The sequence below is a fragment of the Pagrus major genome, chromosome 11 (assembly GCF_040436345.1).
Source record: "Pagrus major chromosome 11, Pma_NU_1.0".
Taxonomy (NCBI): domain Eukaryota; kingdom Metazoa; phylum Chordata; class Actinopteri; order Spariformes; family Sparidae; genus Pagrus; species Pagrus major.
Window position 1 is genome coordinate 27571695 of NC_133225.1, and position 21712 is coordinate 27593406.

The following is a 21712-nucleotide window of genomic DNA, read 5'->3' on the forward strand; positions in this document are numbered from 1 at the left end:
TACAAACAAGGGTCTGTGTGTTACCTCTGAGTCATACATGAGTAGAACAGATGTTAGTTTCCTTGTTAGTTACAACAGTGGACAGCCTTGATGTTCCGCCCAGCAAAATGGATGCATGTTTGGTGTGTCATTCGGTGGGAGCGGCTCTGGGGAGCAGGATGTGGCGGCAGAGAGCCACTGTGTGATTCCAAATTTCCATCTGCAGCTTTAAGTTCTCCATCTTGATAATACCTGAACCACCTCTGTGTTCACAGCCTTCTTTCTTTTTTTATTTTCATTCATTTTTTTTTATATATCTGAATTTTGTCCTCTTCTCTGGTTGCTTCTAGTAACTCCACACCATGGAAGGTAGTTGCATATTTATAATTGATGATCATTTGTACACACTAGCTGCAAATGTCCGTCTGTAGGAATAAATGGTTGGATTGGACGACAGGACTGTGACCAGATGTTGTTTTGCTAGTGTGTATGTTAACATGCACTTAAATTTGTGGCATGAATATGTTCTAATGTATTATAATTTGTATTAAATGTTGTATTACCCTTTCCATCCCTAATATTATGTTAAAGAAGCACTCTTTGTATTCTAACACCATGAGGTGAGGCTGGCAAAGTGTCTGACATTCTCACAGCGTTTTTCTTTTGACTCCCACAGGACCTCTTTCTCTGGCAGTTCCCATTCTTTCTCTCCCTCGGTCAGAGGGTTTGGTCCCTCAGGACTCTGTCATTGCTCTTTAAGCCAAATTACACTTAGGATTTGATTTTTTTTGCAGTCACAAGCAGTATTTTCTAGACATTCTAGCTTTCGCTGGTTAAATCATCATTTAACAGAAGTTTGCTGTGCACAAGCTTCATTCAGTGTAATCAAACTCTTCCTAATTGAGTTGTTTAGAGAGTTTTTAATTAAATTTCTCGCTCTTTGTGCTCGTAATGTGATGTCTTTGTTCTATAACTCGTGCAGCAGGAGGAGACCTCACACAGGTTTGTGATACAGTGGTATGAAAAGCTGCTCTGGCTGAACATTTGAAGCCTTTCCAGACTCAAACTGTGAGAGTAACACCCTGCCAATTCCAGTCTGTGAGAAAAATAATAACTGCCAAACGTGCATATGAAATAAGACGTCGCCAGCTTGGAGCTCCGGGAGAAATGTAATTCTGCCAAGTCTAAACTCTGTGAACAGTGTGAGGTCGCTGCAGTATATTACAATGATAATTGTCAGGTGAAAGGAGGAAGAGATGCTTCGCCTCTCGCCTGTTAGTGGAAGGGATGAATTTCAGACACCAGATGGCTCATCAGCCATGCAGTTAGCCAATCAACAGCCAGCACAGTGATATGAGCAGTGTCAGTGTCTCGTTGCCCCGCGGAGCCGACATGATCTTGTTGTGCTGCAGTGGAAACATGTGGTTGTCAATCATCATTTACTGCAGAGAAGACAAAAAAAATCATTGGTTTACAGTCATTCAGAGACAGAATGAGAAGAGGAGTGTGACCATTGTTGCCAGATTGGTCGATTTTCTGCCAAATTGGGCTACTCCCTGTTTTATTGGGCAGGTAAAATTGCTTTTGGCTGGCTTACGAGACTTTTTCACTCAGTTAAAAGTTGCACTATAATCCAGTGATTCGACCTCTGCATTTCTCATGTTTGTGTAGCTGATTATTGAGACTGGCAGGGCACTGTGTTCAATAGGTGACTGATTTAAAGTTGAGCTTAAACTTCTTTCCTTTTCAAATTATTATTCATTCAGCCTCATCATAAAAGCCTTGTCCAAGCTTTTATAGAAGTGATTACTGAATCTATTATCTAACAGACAGACGAAGATAAGAGGAACATAACAAGGACTCTTGAACAGAAGAGGACTGGGCTGGCTTTAAGCACTGATTGTGTTACTGACCAAAAATCCCTCTCAGACGGCCAGATGGTGACGTATGGTCCATCTCCAATATTGGTCCAGTTAGACCCTCTCTTACAAACCAGGAAATACTGATCGTCGTCATACTGACAGTTTATTTGGTTATGAAACGGCTGTGATCAGACACCCACACCTGTGACATATGCCCATATGCCTTTGCCCATTTTATCCATAAGGGGGTGGTCCTGTCTGCTCGTGAACACTTACAGAGCAGGATGCTCCTCTCTGCTGCTTTGTCTGGCGATCACCGCTGTGCGTTCATGTAGTGACATAGAGAGGAGGGAGGGGATTTTTAACTGCAAAACGGACAGGAAGTTAGCTAAAACAAAGACAACGCAGCATCTTTAAAGGTGCACTATGTTAGAATTGGCCACCTGTCGGATTCATTCTCAAAGAGAATTGAGGGCAACCATGTCACTAGAGTAATCACTAACTGCTGCTAACTGTAGAGGCAGTTAGCTAGTTAGCTCAGTTAGCCTTGCAGCTAGCAGTCTGGACTGGGAACACAAAGTCAGTGTTTACAACACTATCACATAAGCTTTTGACTGGGGCAGGGCTAGTTGGTAGCATGCTAACTTCAGCAGTTATCTCTGTAACACCATGCATAGATGTCACAATGTTGCAACTGTTTTTTTCTTCACATTGTTGATCATTTTAGTTGTTTTCAATTAAAATTTTACATATTGCACCTTTGAACATGCTGCCCTTCAGAAGATCCTGAAGTCTTTATTGAAGCTGTCTTTGATCACTTGTTGGAGAGGTTTGACTTCAGGTGATGTGGTATATGTAGTTACAAAACTGCATACAAATGAAGTTTTGGTGAATGAGTAGTTGAAGCCAGGAGACTCAGGAGAAGGATTTGTGTCCCGTGTGACGACATTGGTTTATCATTTTTAGACTTGTATAAAGCTGCTGAGTGCACTCTGTGCACATACAGTAAATGTCTCAGAAAGGATGCCCAGGTAACATTCCAGACGTCTGCACAATTTTCATGTTTGTAACTGTAATGGCTCATCTTGATTGGACATTCAAACAACAGTCCTGCAACATTACATTGTTTGTTGGGCGAGTACAAATGTATCATGGGTACAGTATTTTTTTTTGTTGGCAGGAGGCACTGCGTCCAGACAGAAAGGCTTCCTGGGCTGCATTCGTTCTCTTCAGCTGAATGGCGTCACTCTGGACCTGGAGGAGAGGGCGAAGATCACCCCGGGTGTCCGACCTGGGTGCCCGGGCCACTGCAGCAGCTACGGGTCACTCTGCCAGAACCAGGGCCGCTGCGTGGAGAGAGCCAGTGGTTTCTCTTGCGACTGTGGCCAGTCAGCCTACACTGGATCCTTTTGTCATGAAGGTACCCACTAAGCAGGCAACGTCTGTGGACGTCCAAAACAGGTTGATATCATGTCCGTCGGGCCAGGCCATGATCTGGACGTCCACTGACAGCCAGAATTAGTCGACAAACAACATATAAACGTCTATACAACGTCCAGAAAAGACGTATAAAAAACTTAATTCTGGCTCCCCAGAGGACGTCTTTTAGACGTCTTGGATGTCCATAAATGACGTCTAAAAGACGTGATCTAGACCACTTTTTGCTCACTGGGTACATACTGCACATTCACATCCACACTAGAGACTTCCTGTCTGTAAATACACAGATCCGGAGACTAGAGCCCTTATATTATTGATTTTCTGTCTCAAAGTAGCAATGAAAACATTTCAGTGCCAATAAAGGACAGATTTGTGAATGTTTCCACTTTCACAAATCATGAAGGCTTTCCAAGCTACTGATAACATGAACTTTATAGCTAAAAAAACAACATTATTTTAAATCTGTATAGCAATAAGTTGACTCAACATTTTCAGCCTCCAGACAGCTCCAATTATATTTGACAGACAGATATACGCACTGGACGATGAAATCAGAGAAAACCATGGTGTGATATCAGCTCGAAAATAAAAAGGAGTCTCTTCCAAATTCAAATTGGCTCAGTTGATTATCTTAGTTTTTCATCCCTACCATTGCCTTGACAATTTAATTTCCTTCTGCATAATTTAGCTTGGAGTTTATCATGGGTTTATGTCTAAGGAAGACAGACGCCATAAAACTGCTCCAGACATCATTCGTGAGGTAAATAATTACAATTACTTTAACAGCTTTTGAAGGTTTTAATGATAATATTTATGCTGAAACGGTATTTTAAAGGTGAAATACGTGATGTTCACTGCAACTAGATATTTAACCAAAGCGATGGCATCTCAGACTGACATGAATGCGTGCATCAGTCACTCACTTTCAAATTGGAAATAAAGAAGAAAGCAGCATCTAAACACACATTGCTCACTTCTTATCAGGCCACCATGTTGACAAACTGACAGAGAGGGACTCACATGCACAACAGGCGACCAAAACAAAGAACAGAGAAGCTGATATTATACCTCACACAGAGTGATGTCATCCTCTGTTCAGCTTAACTTTACATGGCAAATCTCATTTATTAAACCTTTAAACATCTTTAATTATAAGGCCTGTTTAGTTTTCCTGTAATATGAGAGCACAGTAATACCATTAAACATTTTAGAAGTAACTCATGGTGCGTTTTCCTGTCACTCAATATTTAATTCATGTTGTATTGCACCTACGCCTACTTTTCTTTTCCAACTAAACAGTGATTTTATGATATTTTTGTAATCTGGTATCAGTTTACAGTAATATTAGACTCATGACTGTTTGATTTGAGCTGCAGGGAGTTCTCCTGCTTTTTATTGCATTTATTTTGCCAGCTGCGGCCCATTCAGAGGCTCTCCAAATAAAGGAAGAGATTTGTTTGCCACTCAGATATGGCAGTCAGCAGCCGTGATGCATTAGTCAGACTCGCAGAGGAATAACTCACCTACGTCAGGAACGCCATCATCCACTGCGATGGTATGTGAACGTCCTGGCACAGAAAACGTCTCTTTGTGTTATTCCGTACATTTAGCCATTTCAGCTGGCTCACCGTCTCTTGTTGTTTGAGAAAATAAAGGTAACACACAGTTCATTAAGCGTACACTTGCCAACCATCCCGATTTTCTCAGGACGCTGCTGTTTTTAATCACCATCTCCCAGTTTCCTCCCATGGTCACAATTCTTCCTCAGTAAATGAGATACAGACAGAGAAATGGAGAAGAGGAAGAAATTGTGTTAATTTTCCATTTCTTACAGACATTTCTAAAAGAAAGTATCTGCCGCATTAATTTTCTCTGTCCATCAAGGGGCTCACACCGATGTCAGTCCCTGTCAAGAGGCTGACAAACATAGGACGGTGGCCTGCACAGAATTTCTAGGGGCAGGGAAAAAATATTAGTTATGCCAGAGATTCACGTCACAGAGGCGAATTATTCTGTTTCCTGAAAAACAACCGGAATAAAAACTACAACAACAGGACTTGAAATACAGCAACAAGTTTTGTTTTGTTAGTAAGTCGACAGGTTTGTGTTGAAGCGTTCAAAAAAAAAACGTTATAATGACCCATCATGCCCTGGTGCTTTAATGAGGAGGAGAGGGCAGACAGCTTGTGGAAGTGGATCCTTCAGTTCCTTCAGTTCAGATCATTCGGCAGACTTTAGACTGACCCTGACTGTCTGTCTCGTTCACTATCTGCACACTTTGGCCTCTCGACACTCGTTTTGAGAGTCATAATGAGCCCATTCTGTCCTGAAGGTCAAGCACTGAGATTATCTTAAAAGACTCTTTTAGCCCTCCATGCCATCGTGTCCGCCATGTGATGCATCAAGGGCTTGTCGGGAGGTGTCAAAAGTCAACATAATGTTTAAAAGAGTCAGGGCTGCACAAACACACATGCTGCAAAGGAATAGGTCAACATTTTGGAAATTTCTTGTGAGTGAGACAGAAGTCACCTCAAGGGGCAGCTGGATCATGTGATCTTCCAAATCCATTGTGCCAGGATTTGAGCTATGTGCTTGTGGCTGAACACACCTTCATGGACACAATCAGCGTCCTGTAAGAAACCACTGGCAGCTACAGGCGCAGTTCTGATGTGACCGACTAATGACAGAAGAGACCAAAGAACAGCACTGAAGATTTGGTAATGGAAATGGTGTTTTTGTTTGACTGACTTAGATAAGAGTTTATTTACCAACTGGCTCCACTGACGTAGCGCTCTCCTACTGTTGATCTGATTGCTTGAAGTTAGCAATATATACGATATATATCATTATTATGATATGAGACTATATATAGTTTGAGATTTTGAATATCATTATATCGTGATAGGGTATAAGTGTTATCTTTTTGGTTTTAAAGGCTGCATTAGAGTGAAGTGATGTCATTTTTTGAATGTATCAGACTTTGCTATTTGTTCTAATACTTACCTTAATGACCTACCTACCCACTTAGTCACTTTACTGATGATTATTTATCAAAAATCTCATTGTAAAAGAGCCAATAGTTATCTCTACAAAATTGTCACAATATGGATATTGAGGTATTTGGTAAAAAATATTGTAACATTTGATTTTGTCCCCCAGTCCAAGGACATTTCAAAATATTGAGATATATATCGTGTACTGCCTTACAGCCTTAATATATTGTGATATTATTTCAAGATGATACCACCTTAGCTTAGCTTAGAACAGAGACTGGAAAGCTTGTTTGGCTCTGTCCAAACGTGACAAGAACCACCTACTAGCACATCTAAAGCTCACTTATTATTTTCTTTTTCAATCCATATGAAGACCAAAGCATAAAAAAGTCAAGTTGTGTTTTTACATTATCATTATGTCCAGGACCATTTCTTGGCTGGTCACAGTTTCTCTCTCACTTTGAGGTTGCCAGACAACTTCCACAAAAAGTAGTTTGGATTTTTAACATGGACTCTAAAAGAACCTTGGCCACAGATTAGATAGTGCTGTATGCTTTCCAGTGGTTTGCTGCATATGGAGCTCATGTTAAGGAAATGCCAATAACATCCGCTGATATGATTTCAACTGTCAAAGTATTTCATTATATTTTCAGAACATTCAACATTTAAAATAAACAAGGAAAGTCATGTTTACAATGTCCCATTTCCTCAATACTGCAGCTCTCTCTTTTGGAGGTTTCAGCCAGCTTTATTCCCCAGACACCTTAGAGCTTTGATATTATCTTAACGCAGTGGAATTTATTAAGTATAAAAATTGTGAAATAAATTTCATATCATATATTCATAAGGATAAGTATTAATCCTGGCTGTATTATAAGGTTTTCTAGCTTCTTGATTCAGCAGCTGGTATCTTGGAACACGATGAAATGTTCTGTCTTTAAACGACTGAGTACATGGTGGAAATGGTGGAAAATCCATCACTGACACATCCCAATACTGTGTCTTCTAACTTTCAGAGGTTTCAGCCAGCTTTATGTCGACTACGTCCATCACCTACACCCTCAAGGAGCCCTATGAACTGAGCAGGAACAGCAGTGCATTGCCTTCCTCCATCTACTCTGATATGACTCTGAGAGGAGAAAACATCTCCTTGAGCTTCAGGACCAGTCAGAGTCCTGCTCTGCTGCTCTACGTCAGCTCTTTCTATAGGGAGTACCTGGCTCTGCTCATCAACCAACATGGTGAGGACGATGAAACAGACTCCTCTCCTCTCCTCTCCTCTCCTCTCCTCTCCTCTCCTCTCCTCTCCTCTCCTCTCCTCTCCTCTCCTCTCCCATGAAGCTAATTGTTATGCACAGTCTCAGGTTCAAAGAAAACATTGGGCACGGTTACTATTAAATGATAATTCTGTTTCCAGCGGGGTTCTTTCTTCCCTCGTTCTCGCCATTGTGATTATTTATTGTGTTCAAATTTTCATCACTCGCTTCACTGCAGAGCTCCACACAGCTCCAGCTGGCAGGGAGCAATTCCAGCATTCCTGCATAGCATAATAGGATTTGCCATTATCCAGTGTCTGTAAGTCTGTAAATTTTGCTGTATTTTAATTATAAAGTGAAGTAGAGTTCATCTTTTGGAGATTTTGAACAAAATCCATTATCACGATGGCAAAAACTAGAGAGAAGAAACCTTAGTTGCAAATATTTGGAGGTATCCTTTAAACCACTGGGTGAAACTTTTTTTATATTATCATAGATTATGAATAATAATATATATCATTGATTCTGCTGTTAGTCAGCGCAACTATCGGCATTTTGATTGACTGAGAGAAAGCGAGGGGCAGCAGGTTTTGAATAGTTGATCACGCCGTCATCAGGTATCTGCACTCTCGCTGTAGTGTCTCATTAAAATCCCAGAGAGACGTTTCTCTTGGATGCTTTGAAAAGGTTTTTCTCATGTTTCTCTCTTTTGCTGCTGCAGTAGCAGGAGCCTCAGCTGCCGCACACAAAGAAACTTTACTCGCCTGAGACAACCCTGTGCCCTCCGCAAGACTGTTTTCATTATTAAGATCTGCTCTTATGATAGGGGAACTGCTCCCTATTAGTCTGTGTTTGAAAAAAGAGCCAGCATAGTGAGTCATAATTAGAAAAAAATTGGAAAGGGCATTAAGTATGTGTTTGGATTATTAAAAGAAGATTATTTTCTATCATTACTGCTCATCTATAAAGTCTGCAGACATCTCAGAGCATTCAAATTATCTCAGCGAATTTATGAAGTATACCGCTGTGAAAAAATTGGGGAATTAATTTTATATCATTGATATTGTTTGAGATTGTTGTTCATAGAGATAAACCACTAATCCTCGCAGCACTGAATGGTTTGTAGCTCCTTAATTCATTGTGGAACATCAGATATGTGGATGAAATGTTCCTCCTTTGAAGGAGTAAATACATGTCTTCGAAAAACTGTGGAAAATTTTTGAGTAAATTGGCTTAAGTGCTTAATTATAGATCAAAAACTAGTTCAGTTTTTTCTTGGGTCTTAAACTTTTGACATGTTTGGAAAGTTCAACATATCATTGATGTGAAGCAGCAAACATTCTTGCATATCAAAAGTGTTGAGTTCTGTTTCCAGGATAGTTGAGTTACTGTGCGTGTGCAACTCTCAGATGAGATGGAAGTGAGATGACTCACTGCTTAGCTACTATTACTATCATCATCTCCAGAAAAGAGCATGAAGACTGTGAACAAATCTTTTTTTTATTACTTGCTTTGGGCAATTGGGCAATCCTTTTTCTTCTCTTGAATTTAACACATTAAACATAAACAAACGTGGCAGAATATGAATAATAATAATGATATAAGTAATAACAAATAAAGACATTACAAAAAATACAGCAGTGTATAATTTCCATATGGCGTACAGCTTCAAATTATTCAAAATTATCGGTTTTCAAAAAACTCCATATACGGGCTCCAAAAACACACAAAGTTCTTGTCTTTCCTCATCTGTCACTCCAAAGCTAGACAGGTTGCCAGTTCCTTTATCCACAGTCCAATCAAAGGTATGTGCATGCTGTCCCGTAATAGTGCAATTATCCTTCTGGCTTGTAAAAGTCCGAAATCAGTGAGCAGTGACTGCTGCAGAGTTACAACAAGGTCATCAAGGTATATTCAGAGTAAAAGTTTGGCTCGTAAAGGAATTTCCTTTTTAAATTATAATTCTTATACATTCAACCACAGCCTTCCAAAATTGCTTTAACTTTGTCGACTCCCATAAACAATGAATTAAAGTACCTTTTTACTCTCTGCACTTCAGACAGGCACCTGGGATATTAGAGAATATTTGACTTAACCTGCCAGATGTGAAATAAGTTTGCATTAGCTATATGGATTGTAATAACTGAAATTTGTGTTAATAGACTGAATCTGACCTTCAAGACAAGCAGTTCCCCACTCTCCAGAATATCTTATCGGGCAGTCTTCCTTGTTGAGCCCTGGCTTGTACCAGTCAGAGACACTGTAAAAATAAGAAGTGGTTACCTTGTATTTGTCACAATTAATGGCAGCGCTTATATAGTTTACTTCAGGTGTTAAATCTGTATTTGTATATGTTTTCAGTGACATCTGTCGATACTTTAAGTCAAACTGGACTTTTGGGACAAATCAAGCTCTATTCCCTTAATGTAACGAGTAACATCTGAGATCACACTGAAAAACAAGGAGCAAAGAAGAAACTCTTTAGACTTTTGAATGGACTCTTGTAAGACTGTTTTGTTGTTTTGTGTCCACAAAGACGAGCTGGAATTGAGGTACAAGTTGCACAGCAGCAGAGATGTGGAGCTGCTGTGGAGCAGAGTCACAAACTTGGCTGATGGACGCCTGCACACGGTGACCATCAGGAGACTGGCAGACACTGTCTCTGTTCAGGTAAACACACCACACATGATACACACTGTGGCACACAGCTCACTACAAGAGGTACGTGTTTAGACATAGACACTGCGAACCAGAGATTAGGAAGAAATCTTTTGTCATTAACTCGCCAGATCTCCCTTTTAAAAATCTCTCATACTGACATCCAAATTGTGCATTACATTGTTAAATAAAGCCTCTGCTCACACTGCGCTAAACACCCGATAATGAGAAGGATCTGCAGGCAGACTGCAGATTGTAGCTAACACTCGTTGTCGTGTTGTCAAACTGTTGCCTGCCACTTAATTTGTGACCCCACCGCTAATGCTCAGACTGCACAGGAATCATGTACACAGGGATATGAATACCCAGCTGTCTTTTGTTACATGTTTTCACATTATAATGTGATACAAGCTGGGATGATGCTCATAAATAGGAAACTTTGAGCACTGGTGTGTCCAAACCTCGAGCCACCTGCAACAAAAGATGAAATGACAAACAACATCAACACCCTCAAATGGAGATAAGGCACTTTGATTAATCTTACAATAGATATCAGTCATCGGTGAATGACAGCTATCAGAAACGTCCTTCTTAGCTCTATTAAAACACTGACCGCAGCGGGTGAGCGAGTCACCCTCAGAGCCACAGAACACAGCAGCCATCACTTTTAATCAGTGGAGTGACAGTGAGCATCAGAGAGCAAATGTCTTCAAATTATAGTATAATAGATTGTTAATTGTAATAAATTGCAATGAAAAGATAAAGCCCCTCAGGGTGCCAGAGAATATCTTGCCTCGGGCAGCAGAATGTCCAGAGGCAACTCTGACCACAAGAAAAATGTTTGGAAAACCTAGTCGAAAAAAATCCACGAATGCCACATCTCCTCTCTGTTTTTAAGCTACTTTTTACTTCTTTGTGTTCTGTGGCTGCACTTTAGTTTCACTTTGATCATTAGCAGATATTGATTAATGATTCACTCAAGCCCAAATCTTGCTCTATGCATACAGTTCATTACAACCTTTCTGTTGTGTCTGACTCTGAGGTATCACAACCTGCTCCACCTACTTCCCTACTCAGCAACTTTGAACCACTGCAGGTTTATTGTCGTCCCATTTGAAGATGCAGGTCAGACCTCCAGAGGTCGAGCCTCCGGCTAGCTTTTTCTTGTTTAATTGCTTGCTTCTCTGCAGCCAGTTTTTAAAGTTTCTTCTGAGAGCAGTCCATGTTTACAAATTTGTAGCAATCAACATGTATTAATCACTTCTTTATTGTCCATATATGAGTGGATTCTAACGTGACGTGAAAAATGAGATCTTCCCCGTCTCTCTCATTTGCCTACACAAGCCTGTGGACAGTTTGTTGAAGTTGTATAATGCTGCCTGACTGAGGATTTCTTTGTGAAAGACTTTCACGCTATATGCTTGTTCTCAAGTGCCTCATCTTCGCACCTCCAGCAGAGAGTAATGTCAGTGTGGAAATGGAGTCCGCTAACTTAAATTAAAAACTGTCTCCCAGCACAAGAAAAGAAGTTCCAAAGATCTCCTTTTACAATAAAAAATCTCTCCTTCACTGTTTGTCAGTGTCTCTGCTTTCCACCTGCGACACTTTTACCTTCACAGTTGTGACGTACATTATCTTTCAGATCGACCAGGATGCCAAAGAGGACTTCAACTTGACATCTGATGTTGAATTCAACAGCATCAAATCGCTCATCCTGGGCAGAGTGCAGGGTAAGTGGGACTCTTTTAGTGCAGACTCCAGCACTTAGACAGACTCATTTGAATAACAGCACTGAGATGTTTGGCCTCATGCGACAAATCGCTGTTCTGAGGCTTTCTGCTGTTTTCTATTCACCGGGTTGGGTGGACCAGAGGGAAATCTGCAGTCTGAGAAACAGCTGTGGTGCTTTTTAAAAAACAAGTTGACATCCATATTCAAATAGTCACAAACACAGCACTTTACTGCGGAGATGCGAAATACGAACAGCCCGAGAAATTACTAAAGGTGGAGACACCCACTTAAGCCATTGTTGTGAGGTATTCGATGCAGTTTAGAGCCATATGGGGAGGCAAAATACAGTACGTGTTGGTGAACTTTTATCTGTGTTATCGAAGCGGTGAGTAATACAGTCTTTATGTCTGTCTGGCTGAGCCAGGCTTCAGACAGCTGTAATGGTAATAACTTTAGAAAAGGTCCTTTACTTTGTATGGTAATGAGGAGAGATTGAAAAGAACAAATGACTTAGAAGATTGGAGTCAGCACCCTGCGATTCAGCATAACAACCAATAAGTCTCAGCTGCTGAGAAGGGGGGGGGTCAAACTAAACCAGGAAGTCAGACAGTACAGTCTACCCTCTCTCTGCCTGACAGAACATTTTACTTTCACATCACTCCTGTCATCCTCTACAGGACTGATCTGTCCTCATCAGGCTTCTCCTAAAGAGTAAACAGTTTGTAGCAGACATACAACCTGTAAAAACAGCCAATAGCACGCAGCGTATGTTACGTCCCACCCCACGCCTTTCAGAAGACGGAGGCTAGTTTGATGAAGGGAATACAGTACAGTTTTCTTTCCAGGTCTGAAACCCGGCAACCGGTGGCTGTGTCAGCAAGGACCATTTACTGAGCTTACAACAGTTAACTACATTTAGCACTAGCAAGTGCTTACTTTGGTGACAAAGGTCATAGGTGATTGTCAACCAGAAGACTATAAATCACCTCGGTACTCCAGCTGGCCTCCATCATCGTTCTCAGAGGCCACATATGGCCCCAGTTCAGAGATGTCATTGAGAAGCTGCTGGTTATCAGTTTGTTAGCAGTCACTTTAGCAACAAGGAAAGCTATCTGTTCAGATCTTCTTAAGGCAGATCAGTCCGAGGGCAGCGGAGGGAAAAACAGAAAAATATTTTCTCCATAAATCATGACCCAGTTTCACCCAAATTACTGAATAAAGTTATAAAGTTGTATTTCCCTAGCAACACACTCCTCTGGTTCTTCTTTTTATACATCCATTGCAGCATCATAAAATAACGAAAGCTTGCATTGGACGAATAATTATTATCTGCCCCCAAATGCAGGATTAGTCATCAACATTTTTAATGATTTTCCAGGAAGTTTCAAACTCTACCATTAAAAATGCATTTAGAATGGCTTTTTTGCCATGATTGGACCTGATACTGGCGTAAAGGTGAGATGTGGAGCAAGAAATATTTGAAAAATACTTAAACAGCAATTTTAACTTTATGGTAACTTCTACTTGCTGACGGTTTTTGAAGATCGCCAACATAAAAGGCCCAGATCAGAGGCAGATCAGCAAGTGCTGCACAGGAGCTCGGGGACAGCTGGCAGATGTGTCTCTGATGTCCGCTGGCTAAATATCTGGTAGAGTCGCAGACAGATTGGGGAGCCGTTAACGAAAAACAGACCCCCCTCTGCTTTCTCCCTCTCTCCTTTGCTGTCATCTGCAGTATCTCTGAAACCAATTTTATCATGCCTCTATGTGTATGGAGCAGGCACAATAATGACCTGTATCTCCTGACAGGGAAAAACTCGAGGAACAAAGTCCAAGGTAGACCGGAGCTCAGGGATTCAGACCACAAACTTTTATAAAAGACGAACGTTCAGAGTCAGAGTCAAACAATACAGATTATCATTAGTAACATCAGTAAGTCTGTGTATTTTATCTGAACAAGTGAACCTGTCTAACTGTGAATTCTTTCCACTTCTAATTGATTGCTCCCTCCCCCCTTTCTCCAGTCTGTGCTGGATTAGGTCCTAATTAGGGGAGTTTATCGAAGAAGATATGAGTCTCTTTATTGTTTGACTCTGATGACGATGCACATGGCGTCGATATGTTAGTCTCTGATTAAGTTTGTTGGCTGAATCCATGCACTCCAGTCTACCTCAGACTTTGCTCCTTAAGTTTTTTCCTATCAGAAAAGTGCCCTACACTGAGCACTGGACAGGATCCAGCTCCATGTGAAGTGGCTGAAGTGCCCTAAACTCCTTCCTTTACCCTATTTTTTTATTTTTTTTGCAGAATACACAAGCACAAGCTTTCTGCATATGTAACCATGTCGTCCTTGCTGAACCACGATATGAGCAGGCATCATTTTCAGTGCTGCAAATCAGCGAACAAACAACCGGAACTGCTCGGACCGCATCATTCTCAGGCAACGTCTCGCTTTGTGATCTTGTCATGCGTGACCCCGTGTTGTTGATCAGGGTGGAAACAAGACTCCCAGTACAAGACAGAAGGTTGTGTAGTGTGACAGTACAGCAGTACAGCGATCTGATGACTCTTAAAGTCGTGTAGTGTGGCCAAAGCATTAGGAGACTACAGCTGTGTTTATGTTCATTTGTTCACTGTCACACAGGGCGGTATCACAGTTTGCAATGAACATGGCTTTGCTAGATGTGTGTTACTGAAAAGAAGCAGACTACTGAACCTCTCTTGCACATCTTTAAAATTGCACATCTTTATAATTGTCTTGTTAAGGGATGGTGGACTGAAATAAGAGGGGTTTTCTCCCACTGATAGACACCAAGAATCAGTAATCTATAAAATCTATTGAATGTCCAAACCCTTGGCTGAGAGGATAAGCGATTTTTGCACCACAGCAGTGATTTAATGTTCCGTATTAGTTCTTTTTATATAATTCCTGGGATATTTCCTTAAAATCCCTTGAGTTATGACCATGAAAAACTAAATAGCTCTCTAGGTTCTACACAACCCATGTAATATTCAAGTACGAGTTGAAGCTGATGCTGTTTTTAGTTTTAACTCCATGTTTTTTTTTCTGTGTGTTGACCCAGGCCGTGTTAGTACATGACCCAGCCTTCCCTCTGCTGAGCCAGAGGACTCTGGCAGTCATATCAGTATCAGAGAGGCCGCAAGACAGTTGATATACTGTCACTCCCTGCCAGTGCTGTCATCCATCAGCCTAACTAATGGAGCAGGAAAGAATGGAGAGACTGAGAGGCTCACAGAGGGAGAGAGAGGGAGTAATGATGAAGTGAGAGGCAGGGTGAGACAGTGATACACAGAGAGGTGGAGGTAAAAGGCAGCAGCTGGGCGGAGGTGGACAGTAATCTTCAGTTCATGGATACAAGGCCAGTGCTGTCAGTGTGGGGTTTGACGGCTCCCACAATCATCCAAATCCCTCTTAGTGGAGAAGGCACAGACTATATTCAGCACTAATGCTGGTGATTCATGCGTATAAGAAATAAGAACAGAAATTTTACATCATCCTTTATTGGGACTCCACGTTCTTGGACCTTATGTGCTTCATTTCAATTGTTTTGTTCCAAATATTATATTCTTGGGTATTCCTTCATCACAAACTGGGTTTCTGTGAGCCTTAAAGAGTTGAAAATCCGATAATTTGCATTTTAGGCATAAAATTAGTCTTAAATATGATTTTGACATGTCTTTAAAACTGACTGGATTGTGAAGTTAACGTTACTTTTGTAAAGTTGCATTAACTTTTAGGACAAATTTGTATTGATGATGCTGTAACAAAACTACAACATGAAATTAACATGGAACCAATGAGCTAATGTGTCATCTCCTTCCGTTGGAATATGTTAAAATTGATTCCATTAACATTACTTGTGAAGCAAATTTGTTTTTGCATCAAGAGACAAACTCCCCTGCCTGCACACGCTTTCATTTATTAGAAAGAAGATGATGAAAGGTTGCGATAAACTGTCGCTTTTTAAACAGCGGAGAAAAAATAAACACTAATGCAGTGCGCAACAATCTGTTACTGAAATCTGTTTTGTCATTAACTTTTTCACCCACCTCTATAATTCCCCCCCATCCTGCAGGCTGCTCAGTAGATACAAACAGGAATAGTTCATATTAAGCATCCGGCATCAAAGTAAAACAAGTTATGTTCTCCTCTCTTGTTGCTTGTCATGACACAGTACATACAAGGTGCACTAGGTCCTGCATTGGCACTCAATACAAGTAATGATCATAAATCATGAAGGATCTATCTATGAATATTATTTTTTGGGGAGACTAGCTGATCCACCTATGAGCTATTTATTCCATCTGCTGCTGTGAAGGTTTGAGTTAAGAGATAAGCACCTTCTCTTTCTTAGTGGACATTTAGACCAAAACCTGTTTTAAACCACAATATGTAACACTTTTAATAAACAGCTGGTAAGGAACAAGTCTAGAGCAACAGCAGCAGAGACTGAAATGTTAATTACACTGTACAATATGAAAGTACTGGGTGGAACAGACTACATAACAGCTACTTTTCTAATTTTAGAGTCTCACTGCTGGAGGGGAAGCAGTTGGGTCATTAAAATCGAAAGGATTAATTCCCTTTGGAGCATAAATATGCTGAGCAAATTTCATGGTAGTCTGCCTTTTATATTATTATAATTCTTGTGTCCAAATGCGGATTTTATAAATGTTGTGAGAAGAAAAAGTTTAAAGAATCACCATAAATATTCATCATCTGGGGACCATGAGTAGCATCAGAAAAGTTCATAAAGGTTCCACTCGCTGACGGTTTGTGAAGGTTAGTTTTCAAATACCTTCACTGAAGGCTTCGGTTCATGATGAAGAACATGAGCCATCTTTGTGGCACCAGTTTATAAACAGTAGTTATATGCTTTAAAAATATATTTACAGTTAAAACTCTTGGCACCCACTGGATCGCCTCTCACCTGTCATAACAAAACTTTGTCTCACTTGTGGCTAATGTGCTCACAACATCACTGTCTATGACAGCGGGTGCCAAATAAAATCTCAAGCAGCTATAAATGTCAGTGTAAACTACAATTATTCCTGCTGTGGAATTTGATTACACAGCACATCATTGGCAGTCATCTAAGTTATTACCAGAGAGAGACAACTTTTCACCACGTGAACGGGGACACTGCAGCGTGGCCTGGCTGGAGAGGGCTGTTTATCAGCTGTGTGTTTGATGGGGCTTTGATTAAGTCTGAAATTGAACGTGATCCTCTGAGCAGCGGGAAGTAATTTGTCTTTAAATTATCTATCTCATGTCGTGTACATTTCTTTATTTATATTTTCTCTATATGCACTGCCTGGCCAAAAAAGAGTCACCACCTGGATTTAACCAAGCAAATAGGAAAGAGCCCTCCACTGGATAATTACTGCAGTGATTAATATGTTTCAGCCAGCAACAAGTTATTAACCCTAACTGATGCAGTGAGCAACTTCTCACTTCTTAAACAACCATGTTGGGAGACATATCCTGTGGTTGTGGAAAAGATGTTACTCTGTTTCAGAAGGGTCAAATTATTGGCCTGTATCAAGCAAAGAAAACAATTAAGGAGATGCTGAAACTACTAAAATTAGGTTCAGAACTGTCCAACGCATTATTAAAACCTGGAAGGAAAGTGGTCAATCATCATCTTGGAGGAAGAAATGTGGTTGGAAAAAAAGCTTAAATGATCATGATCGGAGATCAATTAAACGTTTGGTGAAATGAAATCATAAAAAAATCAACAGTAGAACTCACAGCTATGTTTAATAGTTACAGTGAGAGCATTTCCACACGCACAATGTGAAGAGAACTCAAGGGATTGGGACTAAATAGCTGTGTAGCCTTAAGAAAACCACTTTCCAGTGAGGTTAATCGGAAAAAAAAGGCATAAAGCATTAAGATTGGACTCTGGAGCAGAAAACAGTCATGTGGCCTGATGAGTCCAGATTTACCCTGTTCCAGAGTGATGGGTGCATCGGGGTAAGAAGAGAGGCGGATGAAGTAATGCACCCATCATGCCTAGTGCCTAACATACAAGCTTGTGATGGCAGTGTTATGATCTGGGATTGATTCAGTTGGTCAGGTCCAGGTTCAGCAACGTTATGTGCCCAAAAAATGAGGTCAGCTGACTAACTGAATATATTGAATGACCATCAATGGATTTTACTTTCCTGATGGCTCGGGGATATTCAAAGATGACAATGCCACGATTCATCGGGCCCAGACCTAAACCCCACTGAGAATCTTTGGGACGTTCCGGAGAAGACTTTACACAGCAGCCCGACTCTCCCATCATGAATACAAGATCTTGGTGAAAAATTAATGCAATGGACGGAAATAAATGTTGTGACATCACATAAGCTTATCAAAACAATGCCACGGCGAATGTGTGCTGTAATCAGAGCTAAAGAAATGTTAGTGTGTTACTATTTTTTGCCAAACAGTGAATATTTTGCCGTAACCATGATGTTTCTTTAAAGGTCCCATATTATGCTCATTTTCAGGTTCATACTTGTTTTCTGGGTGTCCCCTTGAAAATGTTTACATGTTTTAACGGTCAAAAAACACATTATATTTATCATACTGTTCATTACTGCAGCTCCTTTGTTAACCCTCTGTCTGAACGCCCTGTTTTATCGCCTGTCTCTTTAAGGCTCCCACCCAGAAAAGCCCAGCCTGCTCTGATTGGTTTGCTCTCACAGGACTGAGCAGGAAGTGTGTTTCCACATTAGCTCTGCCAATGTTTTTGCAGCCAACCATGCTGGGGGGCATGTCTGAGGCGGTGACTGTCTAGTTGTAACATCAACATCATCAAAGGGCTGAATAATGAAATGGAAGTTCAAAAACTCAATCATACTACACAAACTAAAGAACTTACATACAGTTATTTACGTACAAATATACATAAACAGGCAACAGCAGCACCAACATGAGGGTGATGATAATGTGGTCGACATTTTCCTATCAATAGTTTGACATCTGGTCACAGTCCATCCACTTCGACTGAGTGTGAGCACCAAGCTTCGACGTTATAAACACAGAGTCCACCTCTCCCATCCAGCTCTAGTCCTGAGCTCTGTTGGCTCAGAACACGAGATCCGAGATGTTGTGGTGGAGACAGGTCTCTGACAAAAACGTGGGGAAAAACAGTCTCTGATTTCATGTTGTTTGAGTCCCATTTGTCCATATCCTTTTCCTGCAACCGCACATTAGCCAGGAGGAGCCTTAAAACCTAGCTAAATTAGCATGACTCTTATCCTGACTCTCTTCTCCCCTGGGGCGGTCCTGCTGGACAGGATGGTTGAAAAACACTGCAGGCCATGATGGTCTCAAAGACTGCTGCTCTTAATCCAAAACACCTGCTGTCTTCACCAATGCTGATGACAGTATTTAATTTAATCAAAAAAGACATGGAAATCTCATTTTATATGATATAGGACCTTTAACCTTCACCAAGTATTTCAGTTGCCTAACCTTCCATTACCTTCACAATATTGGCATGCGTGAATATTGTGGGAATAATAGTTTCAAAATATCACCCGTAGCATTCAGAATCTTTCCTTTGAACAGAATGGGTGTTTTTTTTTCTTTTTTTTCTATGTCATCTATCAGTGTTTTATTTGACAAATGAGTTCGGAAAACTCATTTCCAGCAGGTTTATCCTCTTCTGAAAAGTCAAAATGGATATTAAAATGATTTAGACATGGATAGATACCACTTATCATCGAGACTGTGGTCTCATCAAGATAAATATTTATCATTACTGTATTTTAAGTGTGTAATTGGAACTTGCTGATAACAAATGGGTCCTCTCAGTCAGTCTTTCTTGTCTCTGTGTTTCTCTCTGTGTGTGTTCAGAGTCTGACGAGTTGGAGGCCGAGCTGGCCGGGCTGGCCTCTCTTGGGTTCACCGGCTGCCTGTCAGGTGTTCACTTCAACTCCATCAGTCCTCTGAAAGCAGCTCTGCTGCACCCTGACAGCCCTGTTATTGTCACCGGCCCATTGGTCCAGTCGAGCTGTGGTTCGTCCTCCCCAGCCGATCCCTACGCAGCAGAAACCACACACTCCTTATCAGGTACAAGGAGCAGACTCAGCCCTCACATCCTACACTATACTATACTACATGTATGGTATATATCATTAGTTAACAACCCCACCCATTCCCAATGTGGGAATCCATCTGGTGTGTCTTTAATATTATTCTTAGGGCTGTTCATTAAACTTCTTTATGGGCTCATTAACCATCCTCCTCGGTAAGCAGGCAGAGTGATGATACTACAATGGATGAGATTAGTCAGACAACCGTAGTAAAGTCCTTTGAGGCTGAGCTGAAGCTTTCAACCAGTACTTTCTGCACTGACTGATGGTTCTCTCACTGACTCTACCTTCTCCTAAGCCTTCTTCCTTTTTAGTCTTCTTGATGTTTTTTCCTACAACCCCAGCTCCAAAAAAGTCTGGATGCTACATAAAACATAAATAAAACAGATCATTTGTTAAGCAATGTTGAACATTGTAAAGAAAAGTTTTACTTTATCAACTTCCATTGATTTTTGTAAATACATGCTTATTATGAATACGATACCAGCACCTTCTTTCCCATGGCCCCTGTCAATTCTGGGCCCCTTGGTGTTCTCTATTTGCTACTTCCCTTAGGTCATATTTTTCCAAAACCATATAATAAACATCCATTTTTTACTGCTACATAGGTGATACTTGGTCATACGGACGATACCGGATGTCACAAAAATGCTGAAACTAAATGATTCCAAGTAATTGAATCTTGATTGCTCACACAAATACCAGTCCTGGTATTCAATCAAATCATGGCGGCCTAGCATTAAACGTCTGCTACCTGTCACCTGGGTGATTATTGATTCAAATGTATCCTTTGAGAACCAAATTACAAAACTTAAGCTTAAGACTATCTAAAAAATTAAGTCACTTTTATCTCCAGCAGACCCTGAAAATAGATTTTGTTCTTAGTCAGCAAGAACAGTTACAGTTACATTACTTTCATCCTTGCCTATTTTCACTGATCGCCTGCCACTTTAAAAACTGATTCTGAGATTTTATTGCAAACTTTTACCTCTGCAAGGTTTGGACCCCAACTATTTTTCTAACTTACTGGTTCCCTGTGAACCTTAAGTGTAAACCTTGCTTGTAAAACAAGGTGAGACAGGGGTGACGAAAGACTGGGAAAGTTTTAAATGCTCCAAAAAGACCTGTTCAAAACACTCATGACTGGGTATGAAAGGGGCTAGAAAAGCTCAGTCGTTCACAAGCAAGAACGGGGTGAGGTTCACCACTTTGGGAGACGCATGATTGTTTAAAGGAGATTAGTACATGGGCTCAGGAACACTTTAACACATAAAACACACTGTCCTAACCTTCCTCCTCTGTCTTTGTCTCCACAGACCAGCCCAGTTCAGCGGATCCAGGTCAGCCTTTAGTCAACGCCATGAGGAGTGACTCAGCTCTAATTGGAGGTAATGCAGTCCATCCATCCATGAATAAGAACAAACACTCGACTCAGAACTTTGTATTTGGAAAGATGCAGCCAAAATGCAGTCTGACAGTGTATAGGGAAAAGAAATGAGTAAGATGGGAAAGAAAAAGTTCTCAGTTTTGGAGGTTGACGCAAGTGAGGAAAGAATAATTTTGATCTTGGAGGCTGAAGAGAAAAAAAAGAGGCAGTGAGGAGAAGTAAGGGCTTCACAGTTTTATGATAAGATTTTGGGTCACACTTAACTCAAGAAGCACATGAAAACATCAGCGA

The 21712-nt window shown here is 40.7% G+C and overlaps 1 protein-coding gene across 1 annotated transcript in view; it reads left to right on the forward strand.

Moving 5' to 3' along the window:
* LOC141004520 (contactin-associated protein-like 4) overlaps positions 1 to 21712 on the forward strand; it is a 127109-nt gene that overhangs the window by 104723 nt on the left and 674 nt on the right. The window contains exons 18-23 of the mRNA XM_073476051.1: positions 3022 to 3261; positions 7291 to 7515; positions 10067 to 10200; positions 11831 to 11918; positions 19796 to 20011; positions 21351 to 21422. Of these exons, the coding sequence (XP_073332152.1) occupies positions 3022 to 3261; positions 7291 to 7515; positions 10067 to 10200; positions 11831 to 11918; positions 19796 to 20011; positions 21351 to 21422 (975 nt within the window). The remainder of the gene's footprint in view (positions 1 to 3021; positions 3262 to 7290; positions 7516 to 10066; positions 10201 to 11830; positions 11919 to 19795; positions 20012 to 21350; positions 21423 to 21712) is intronic.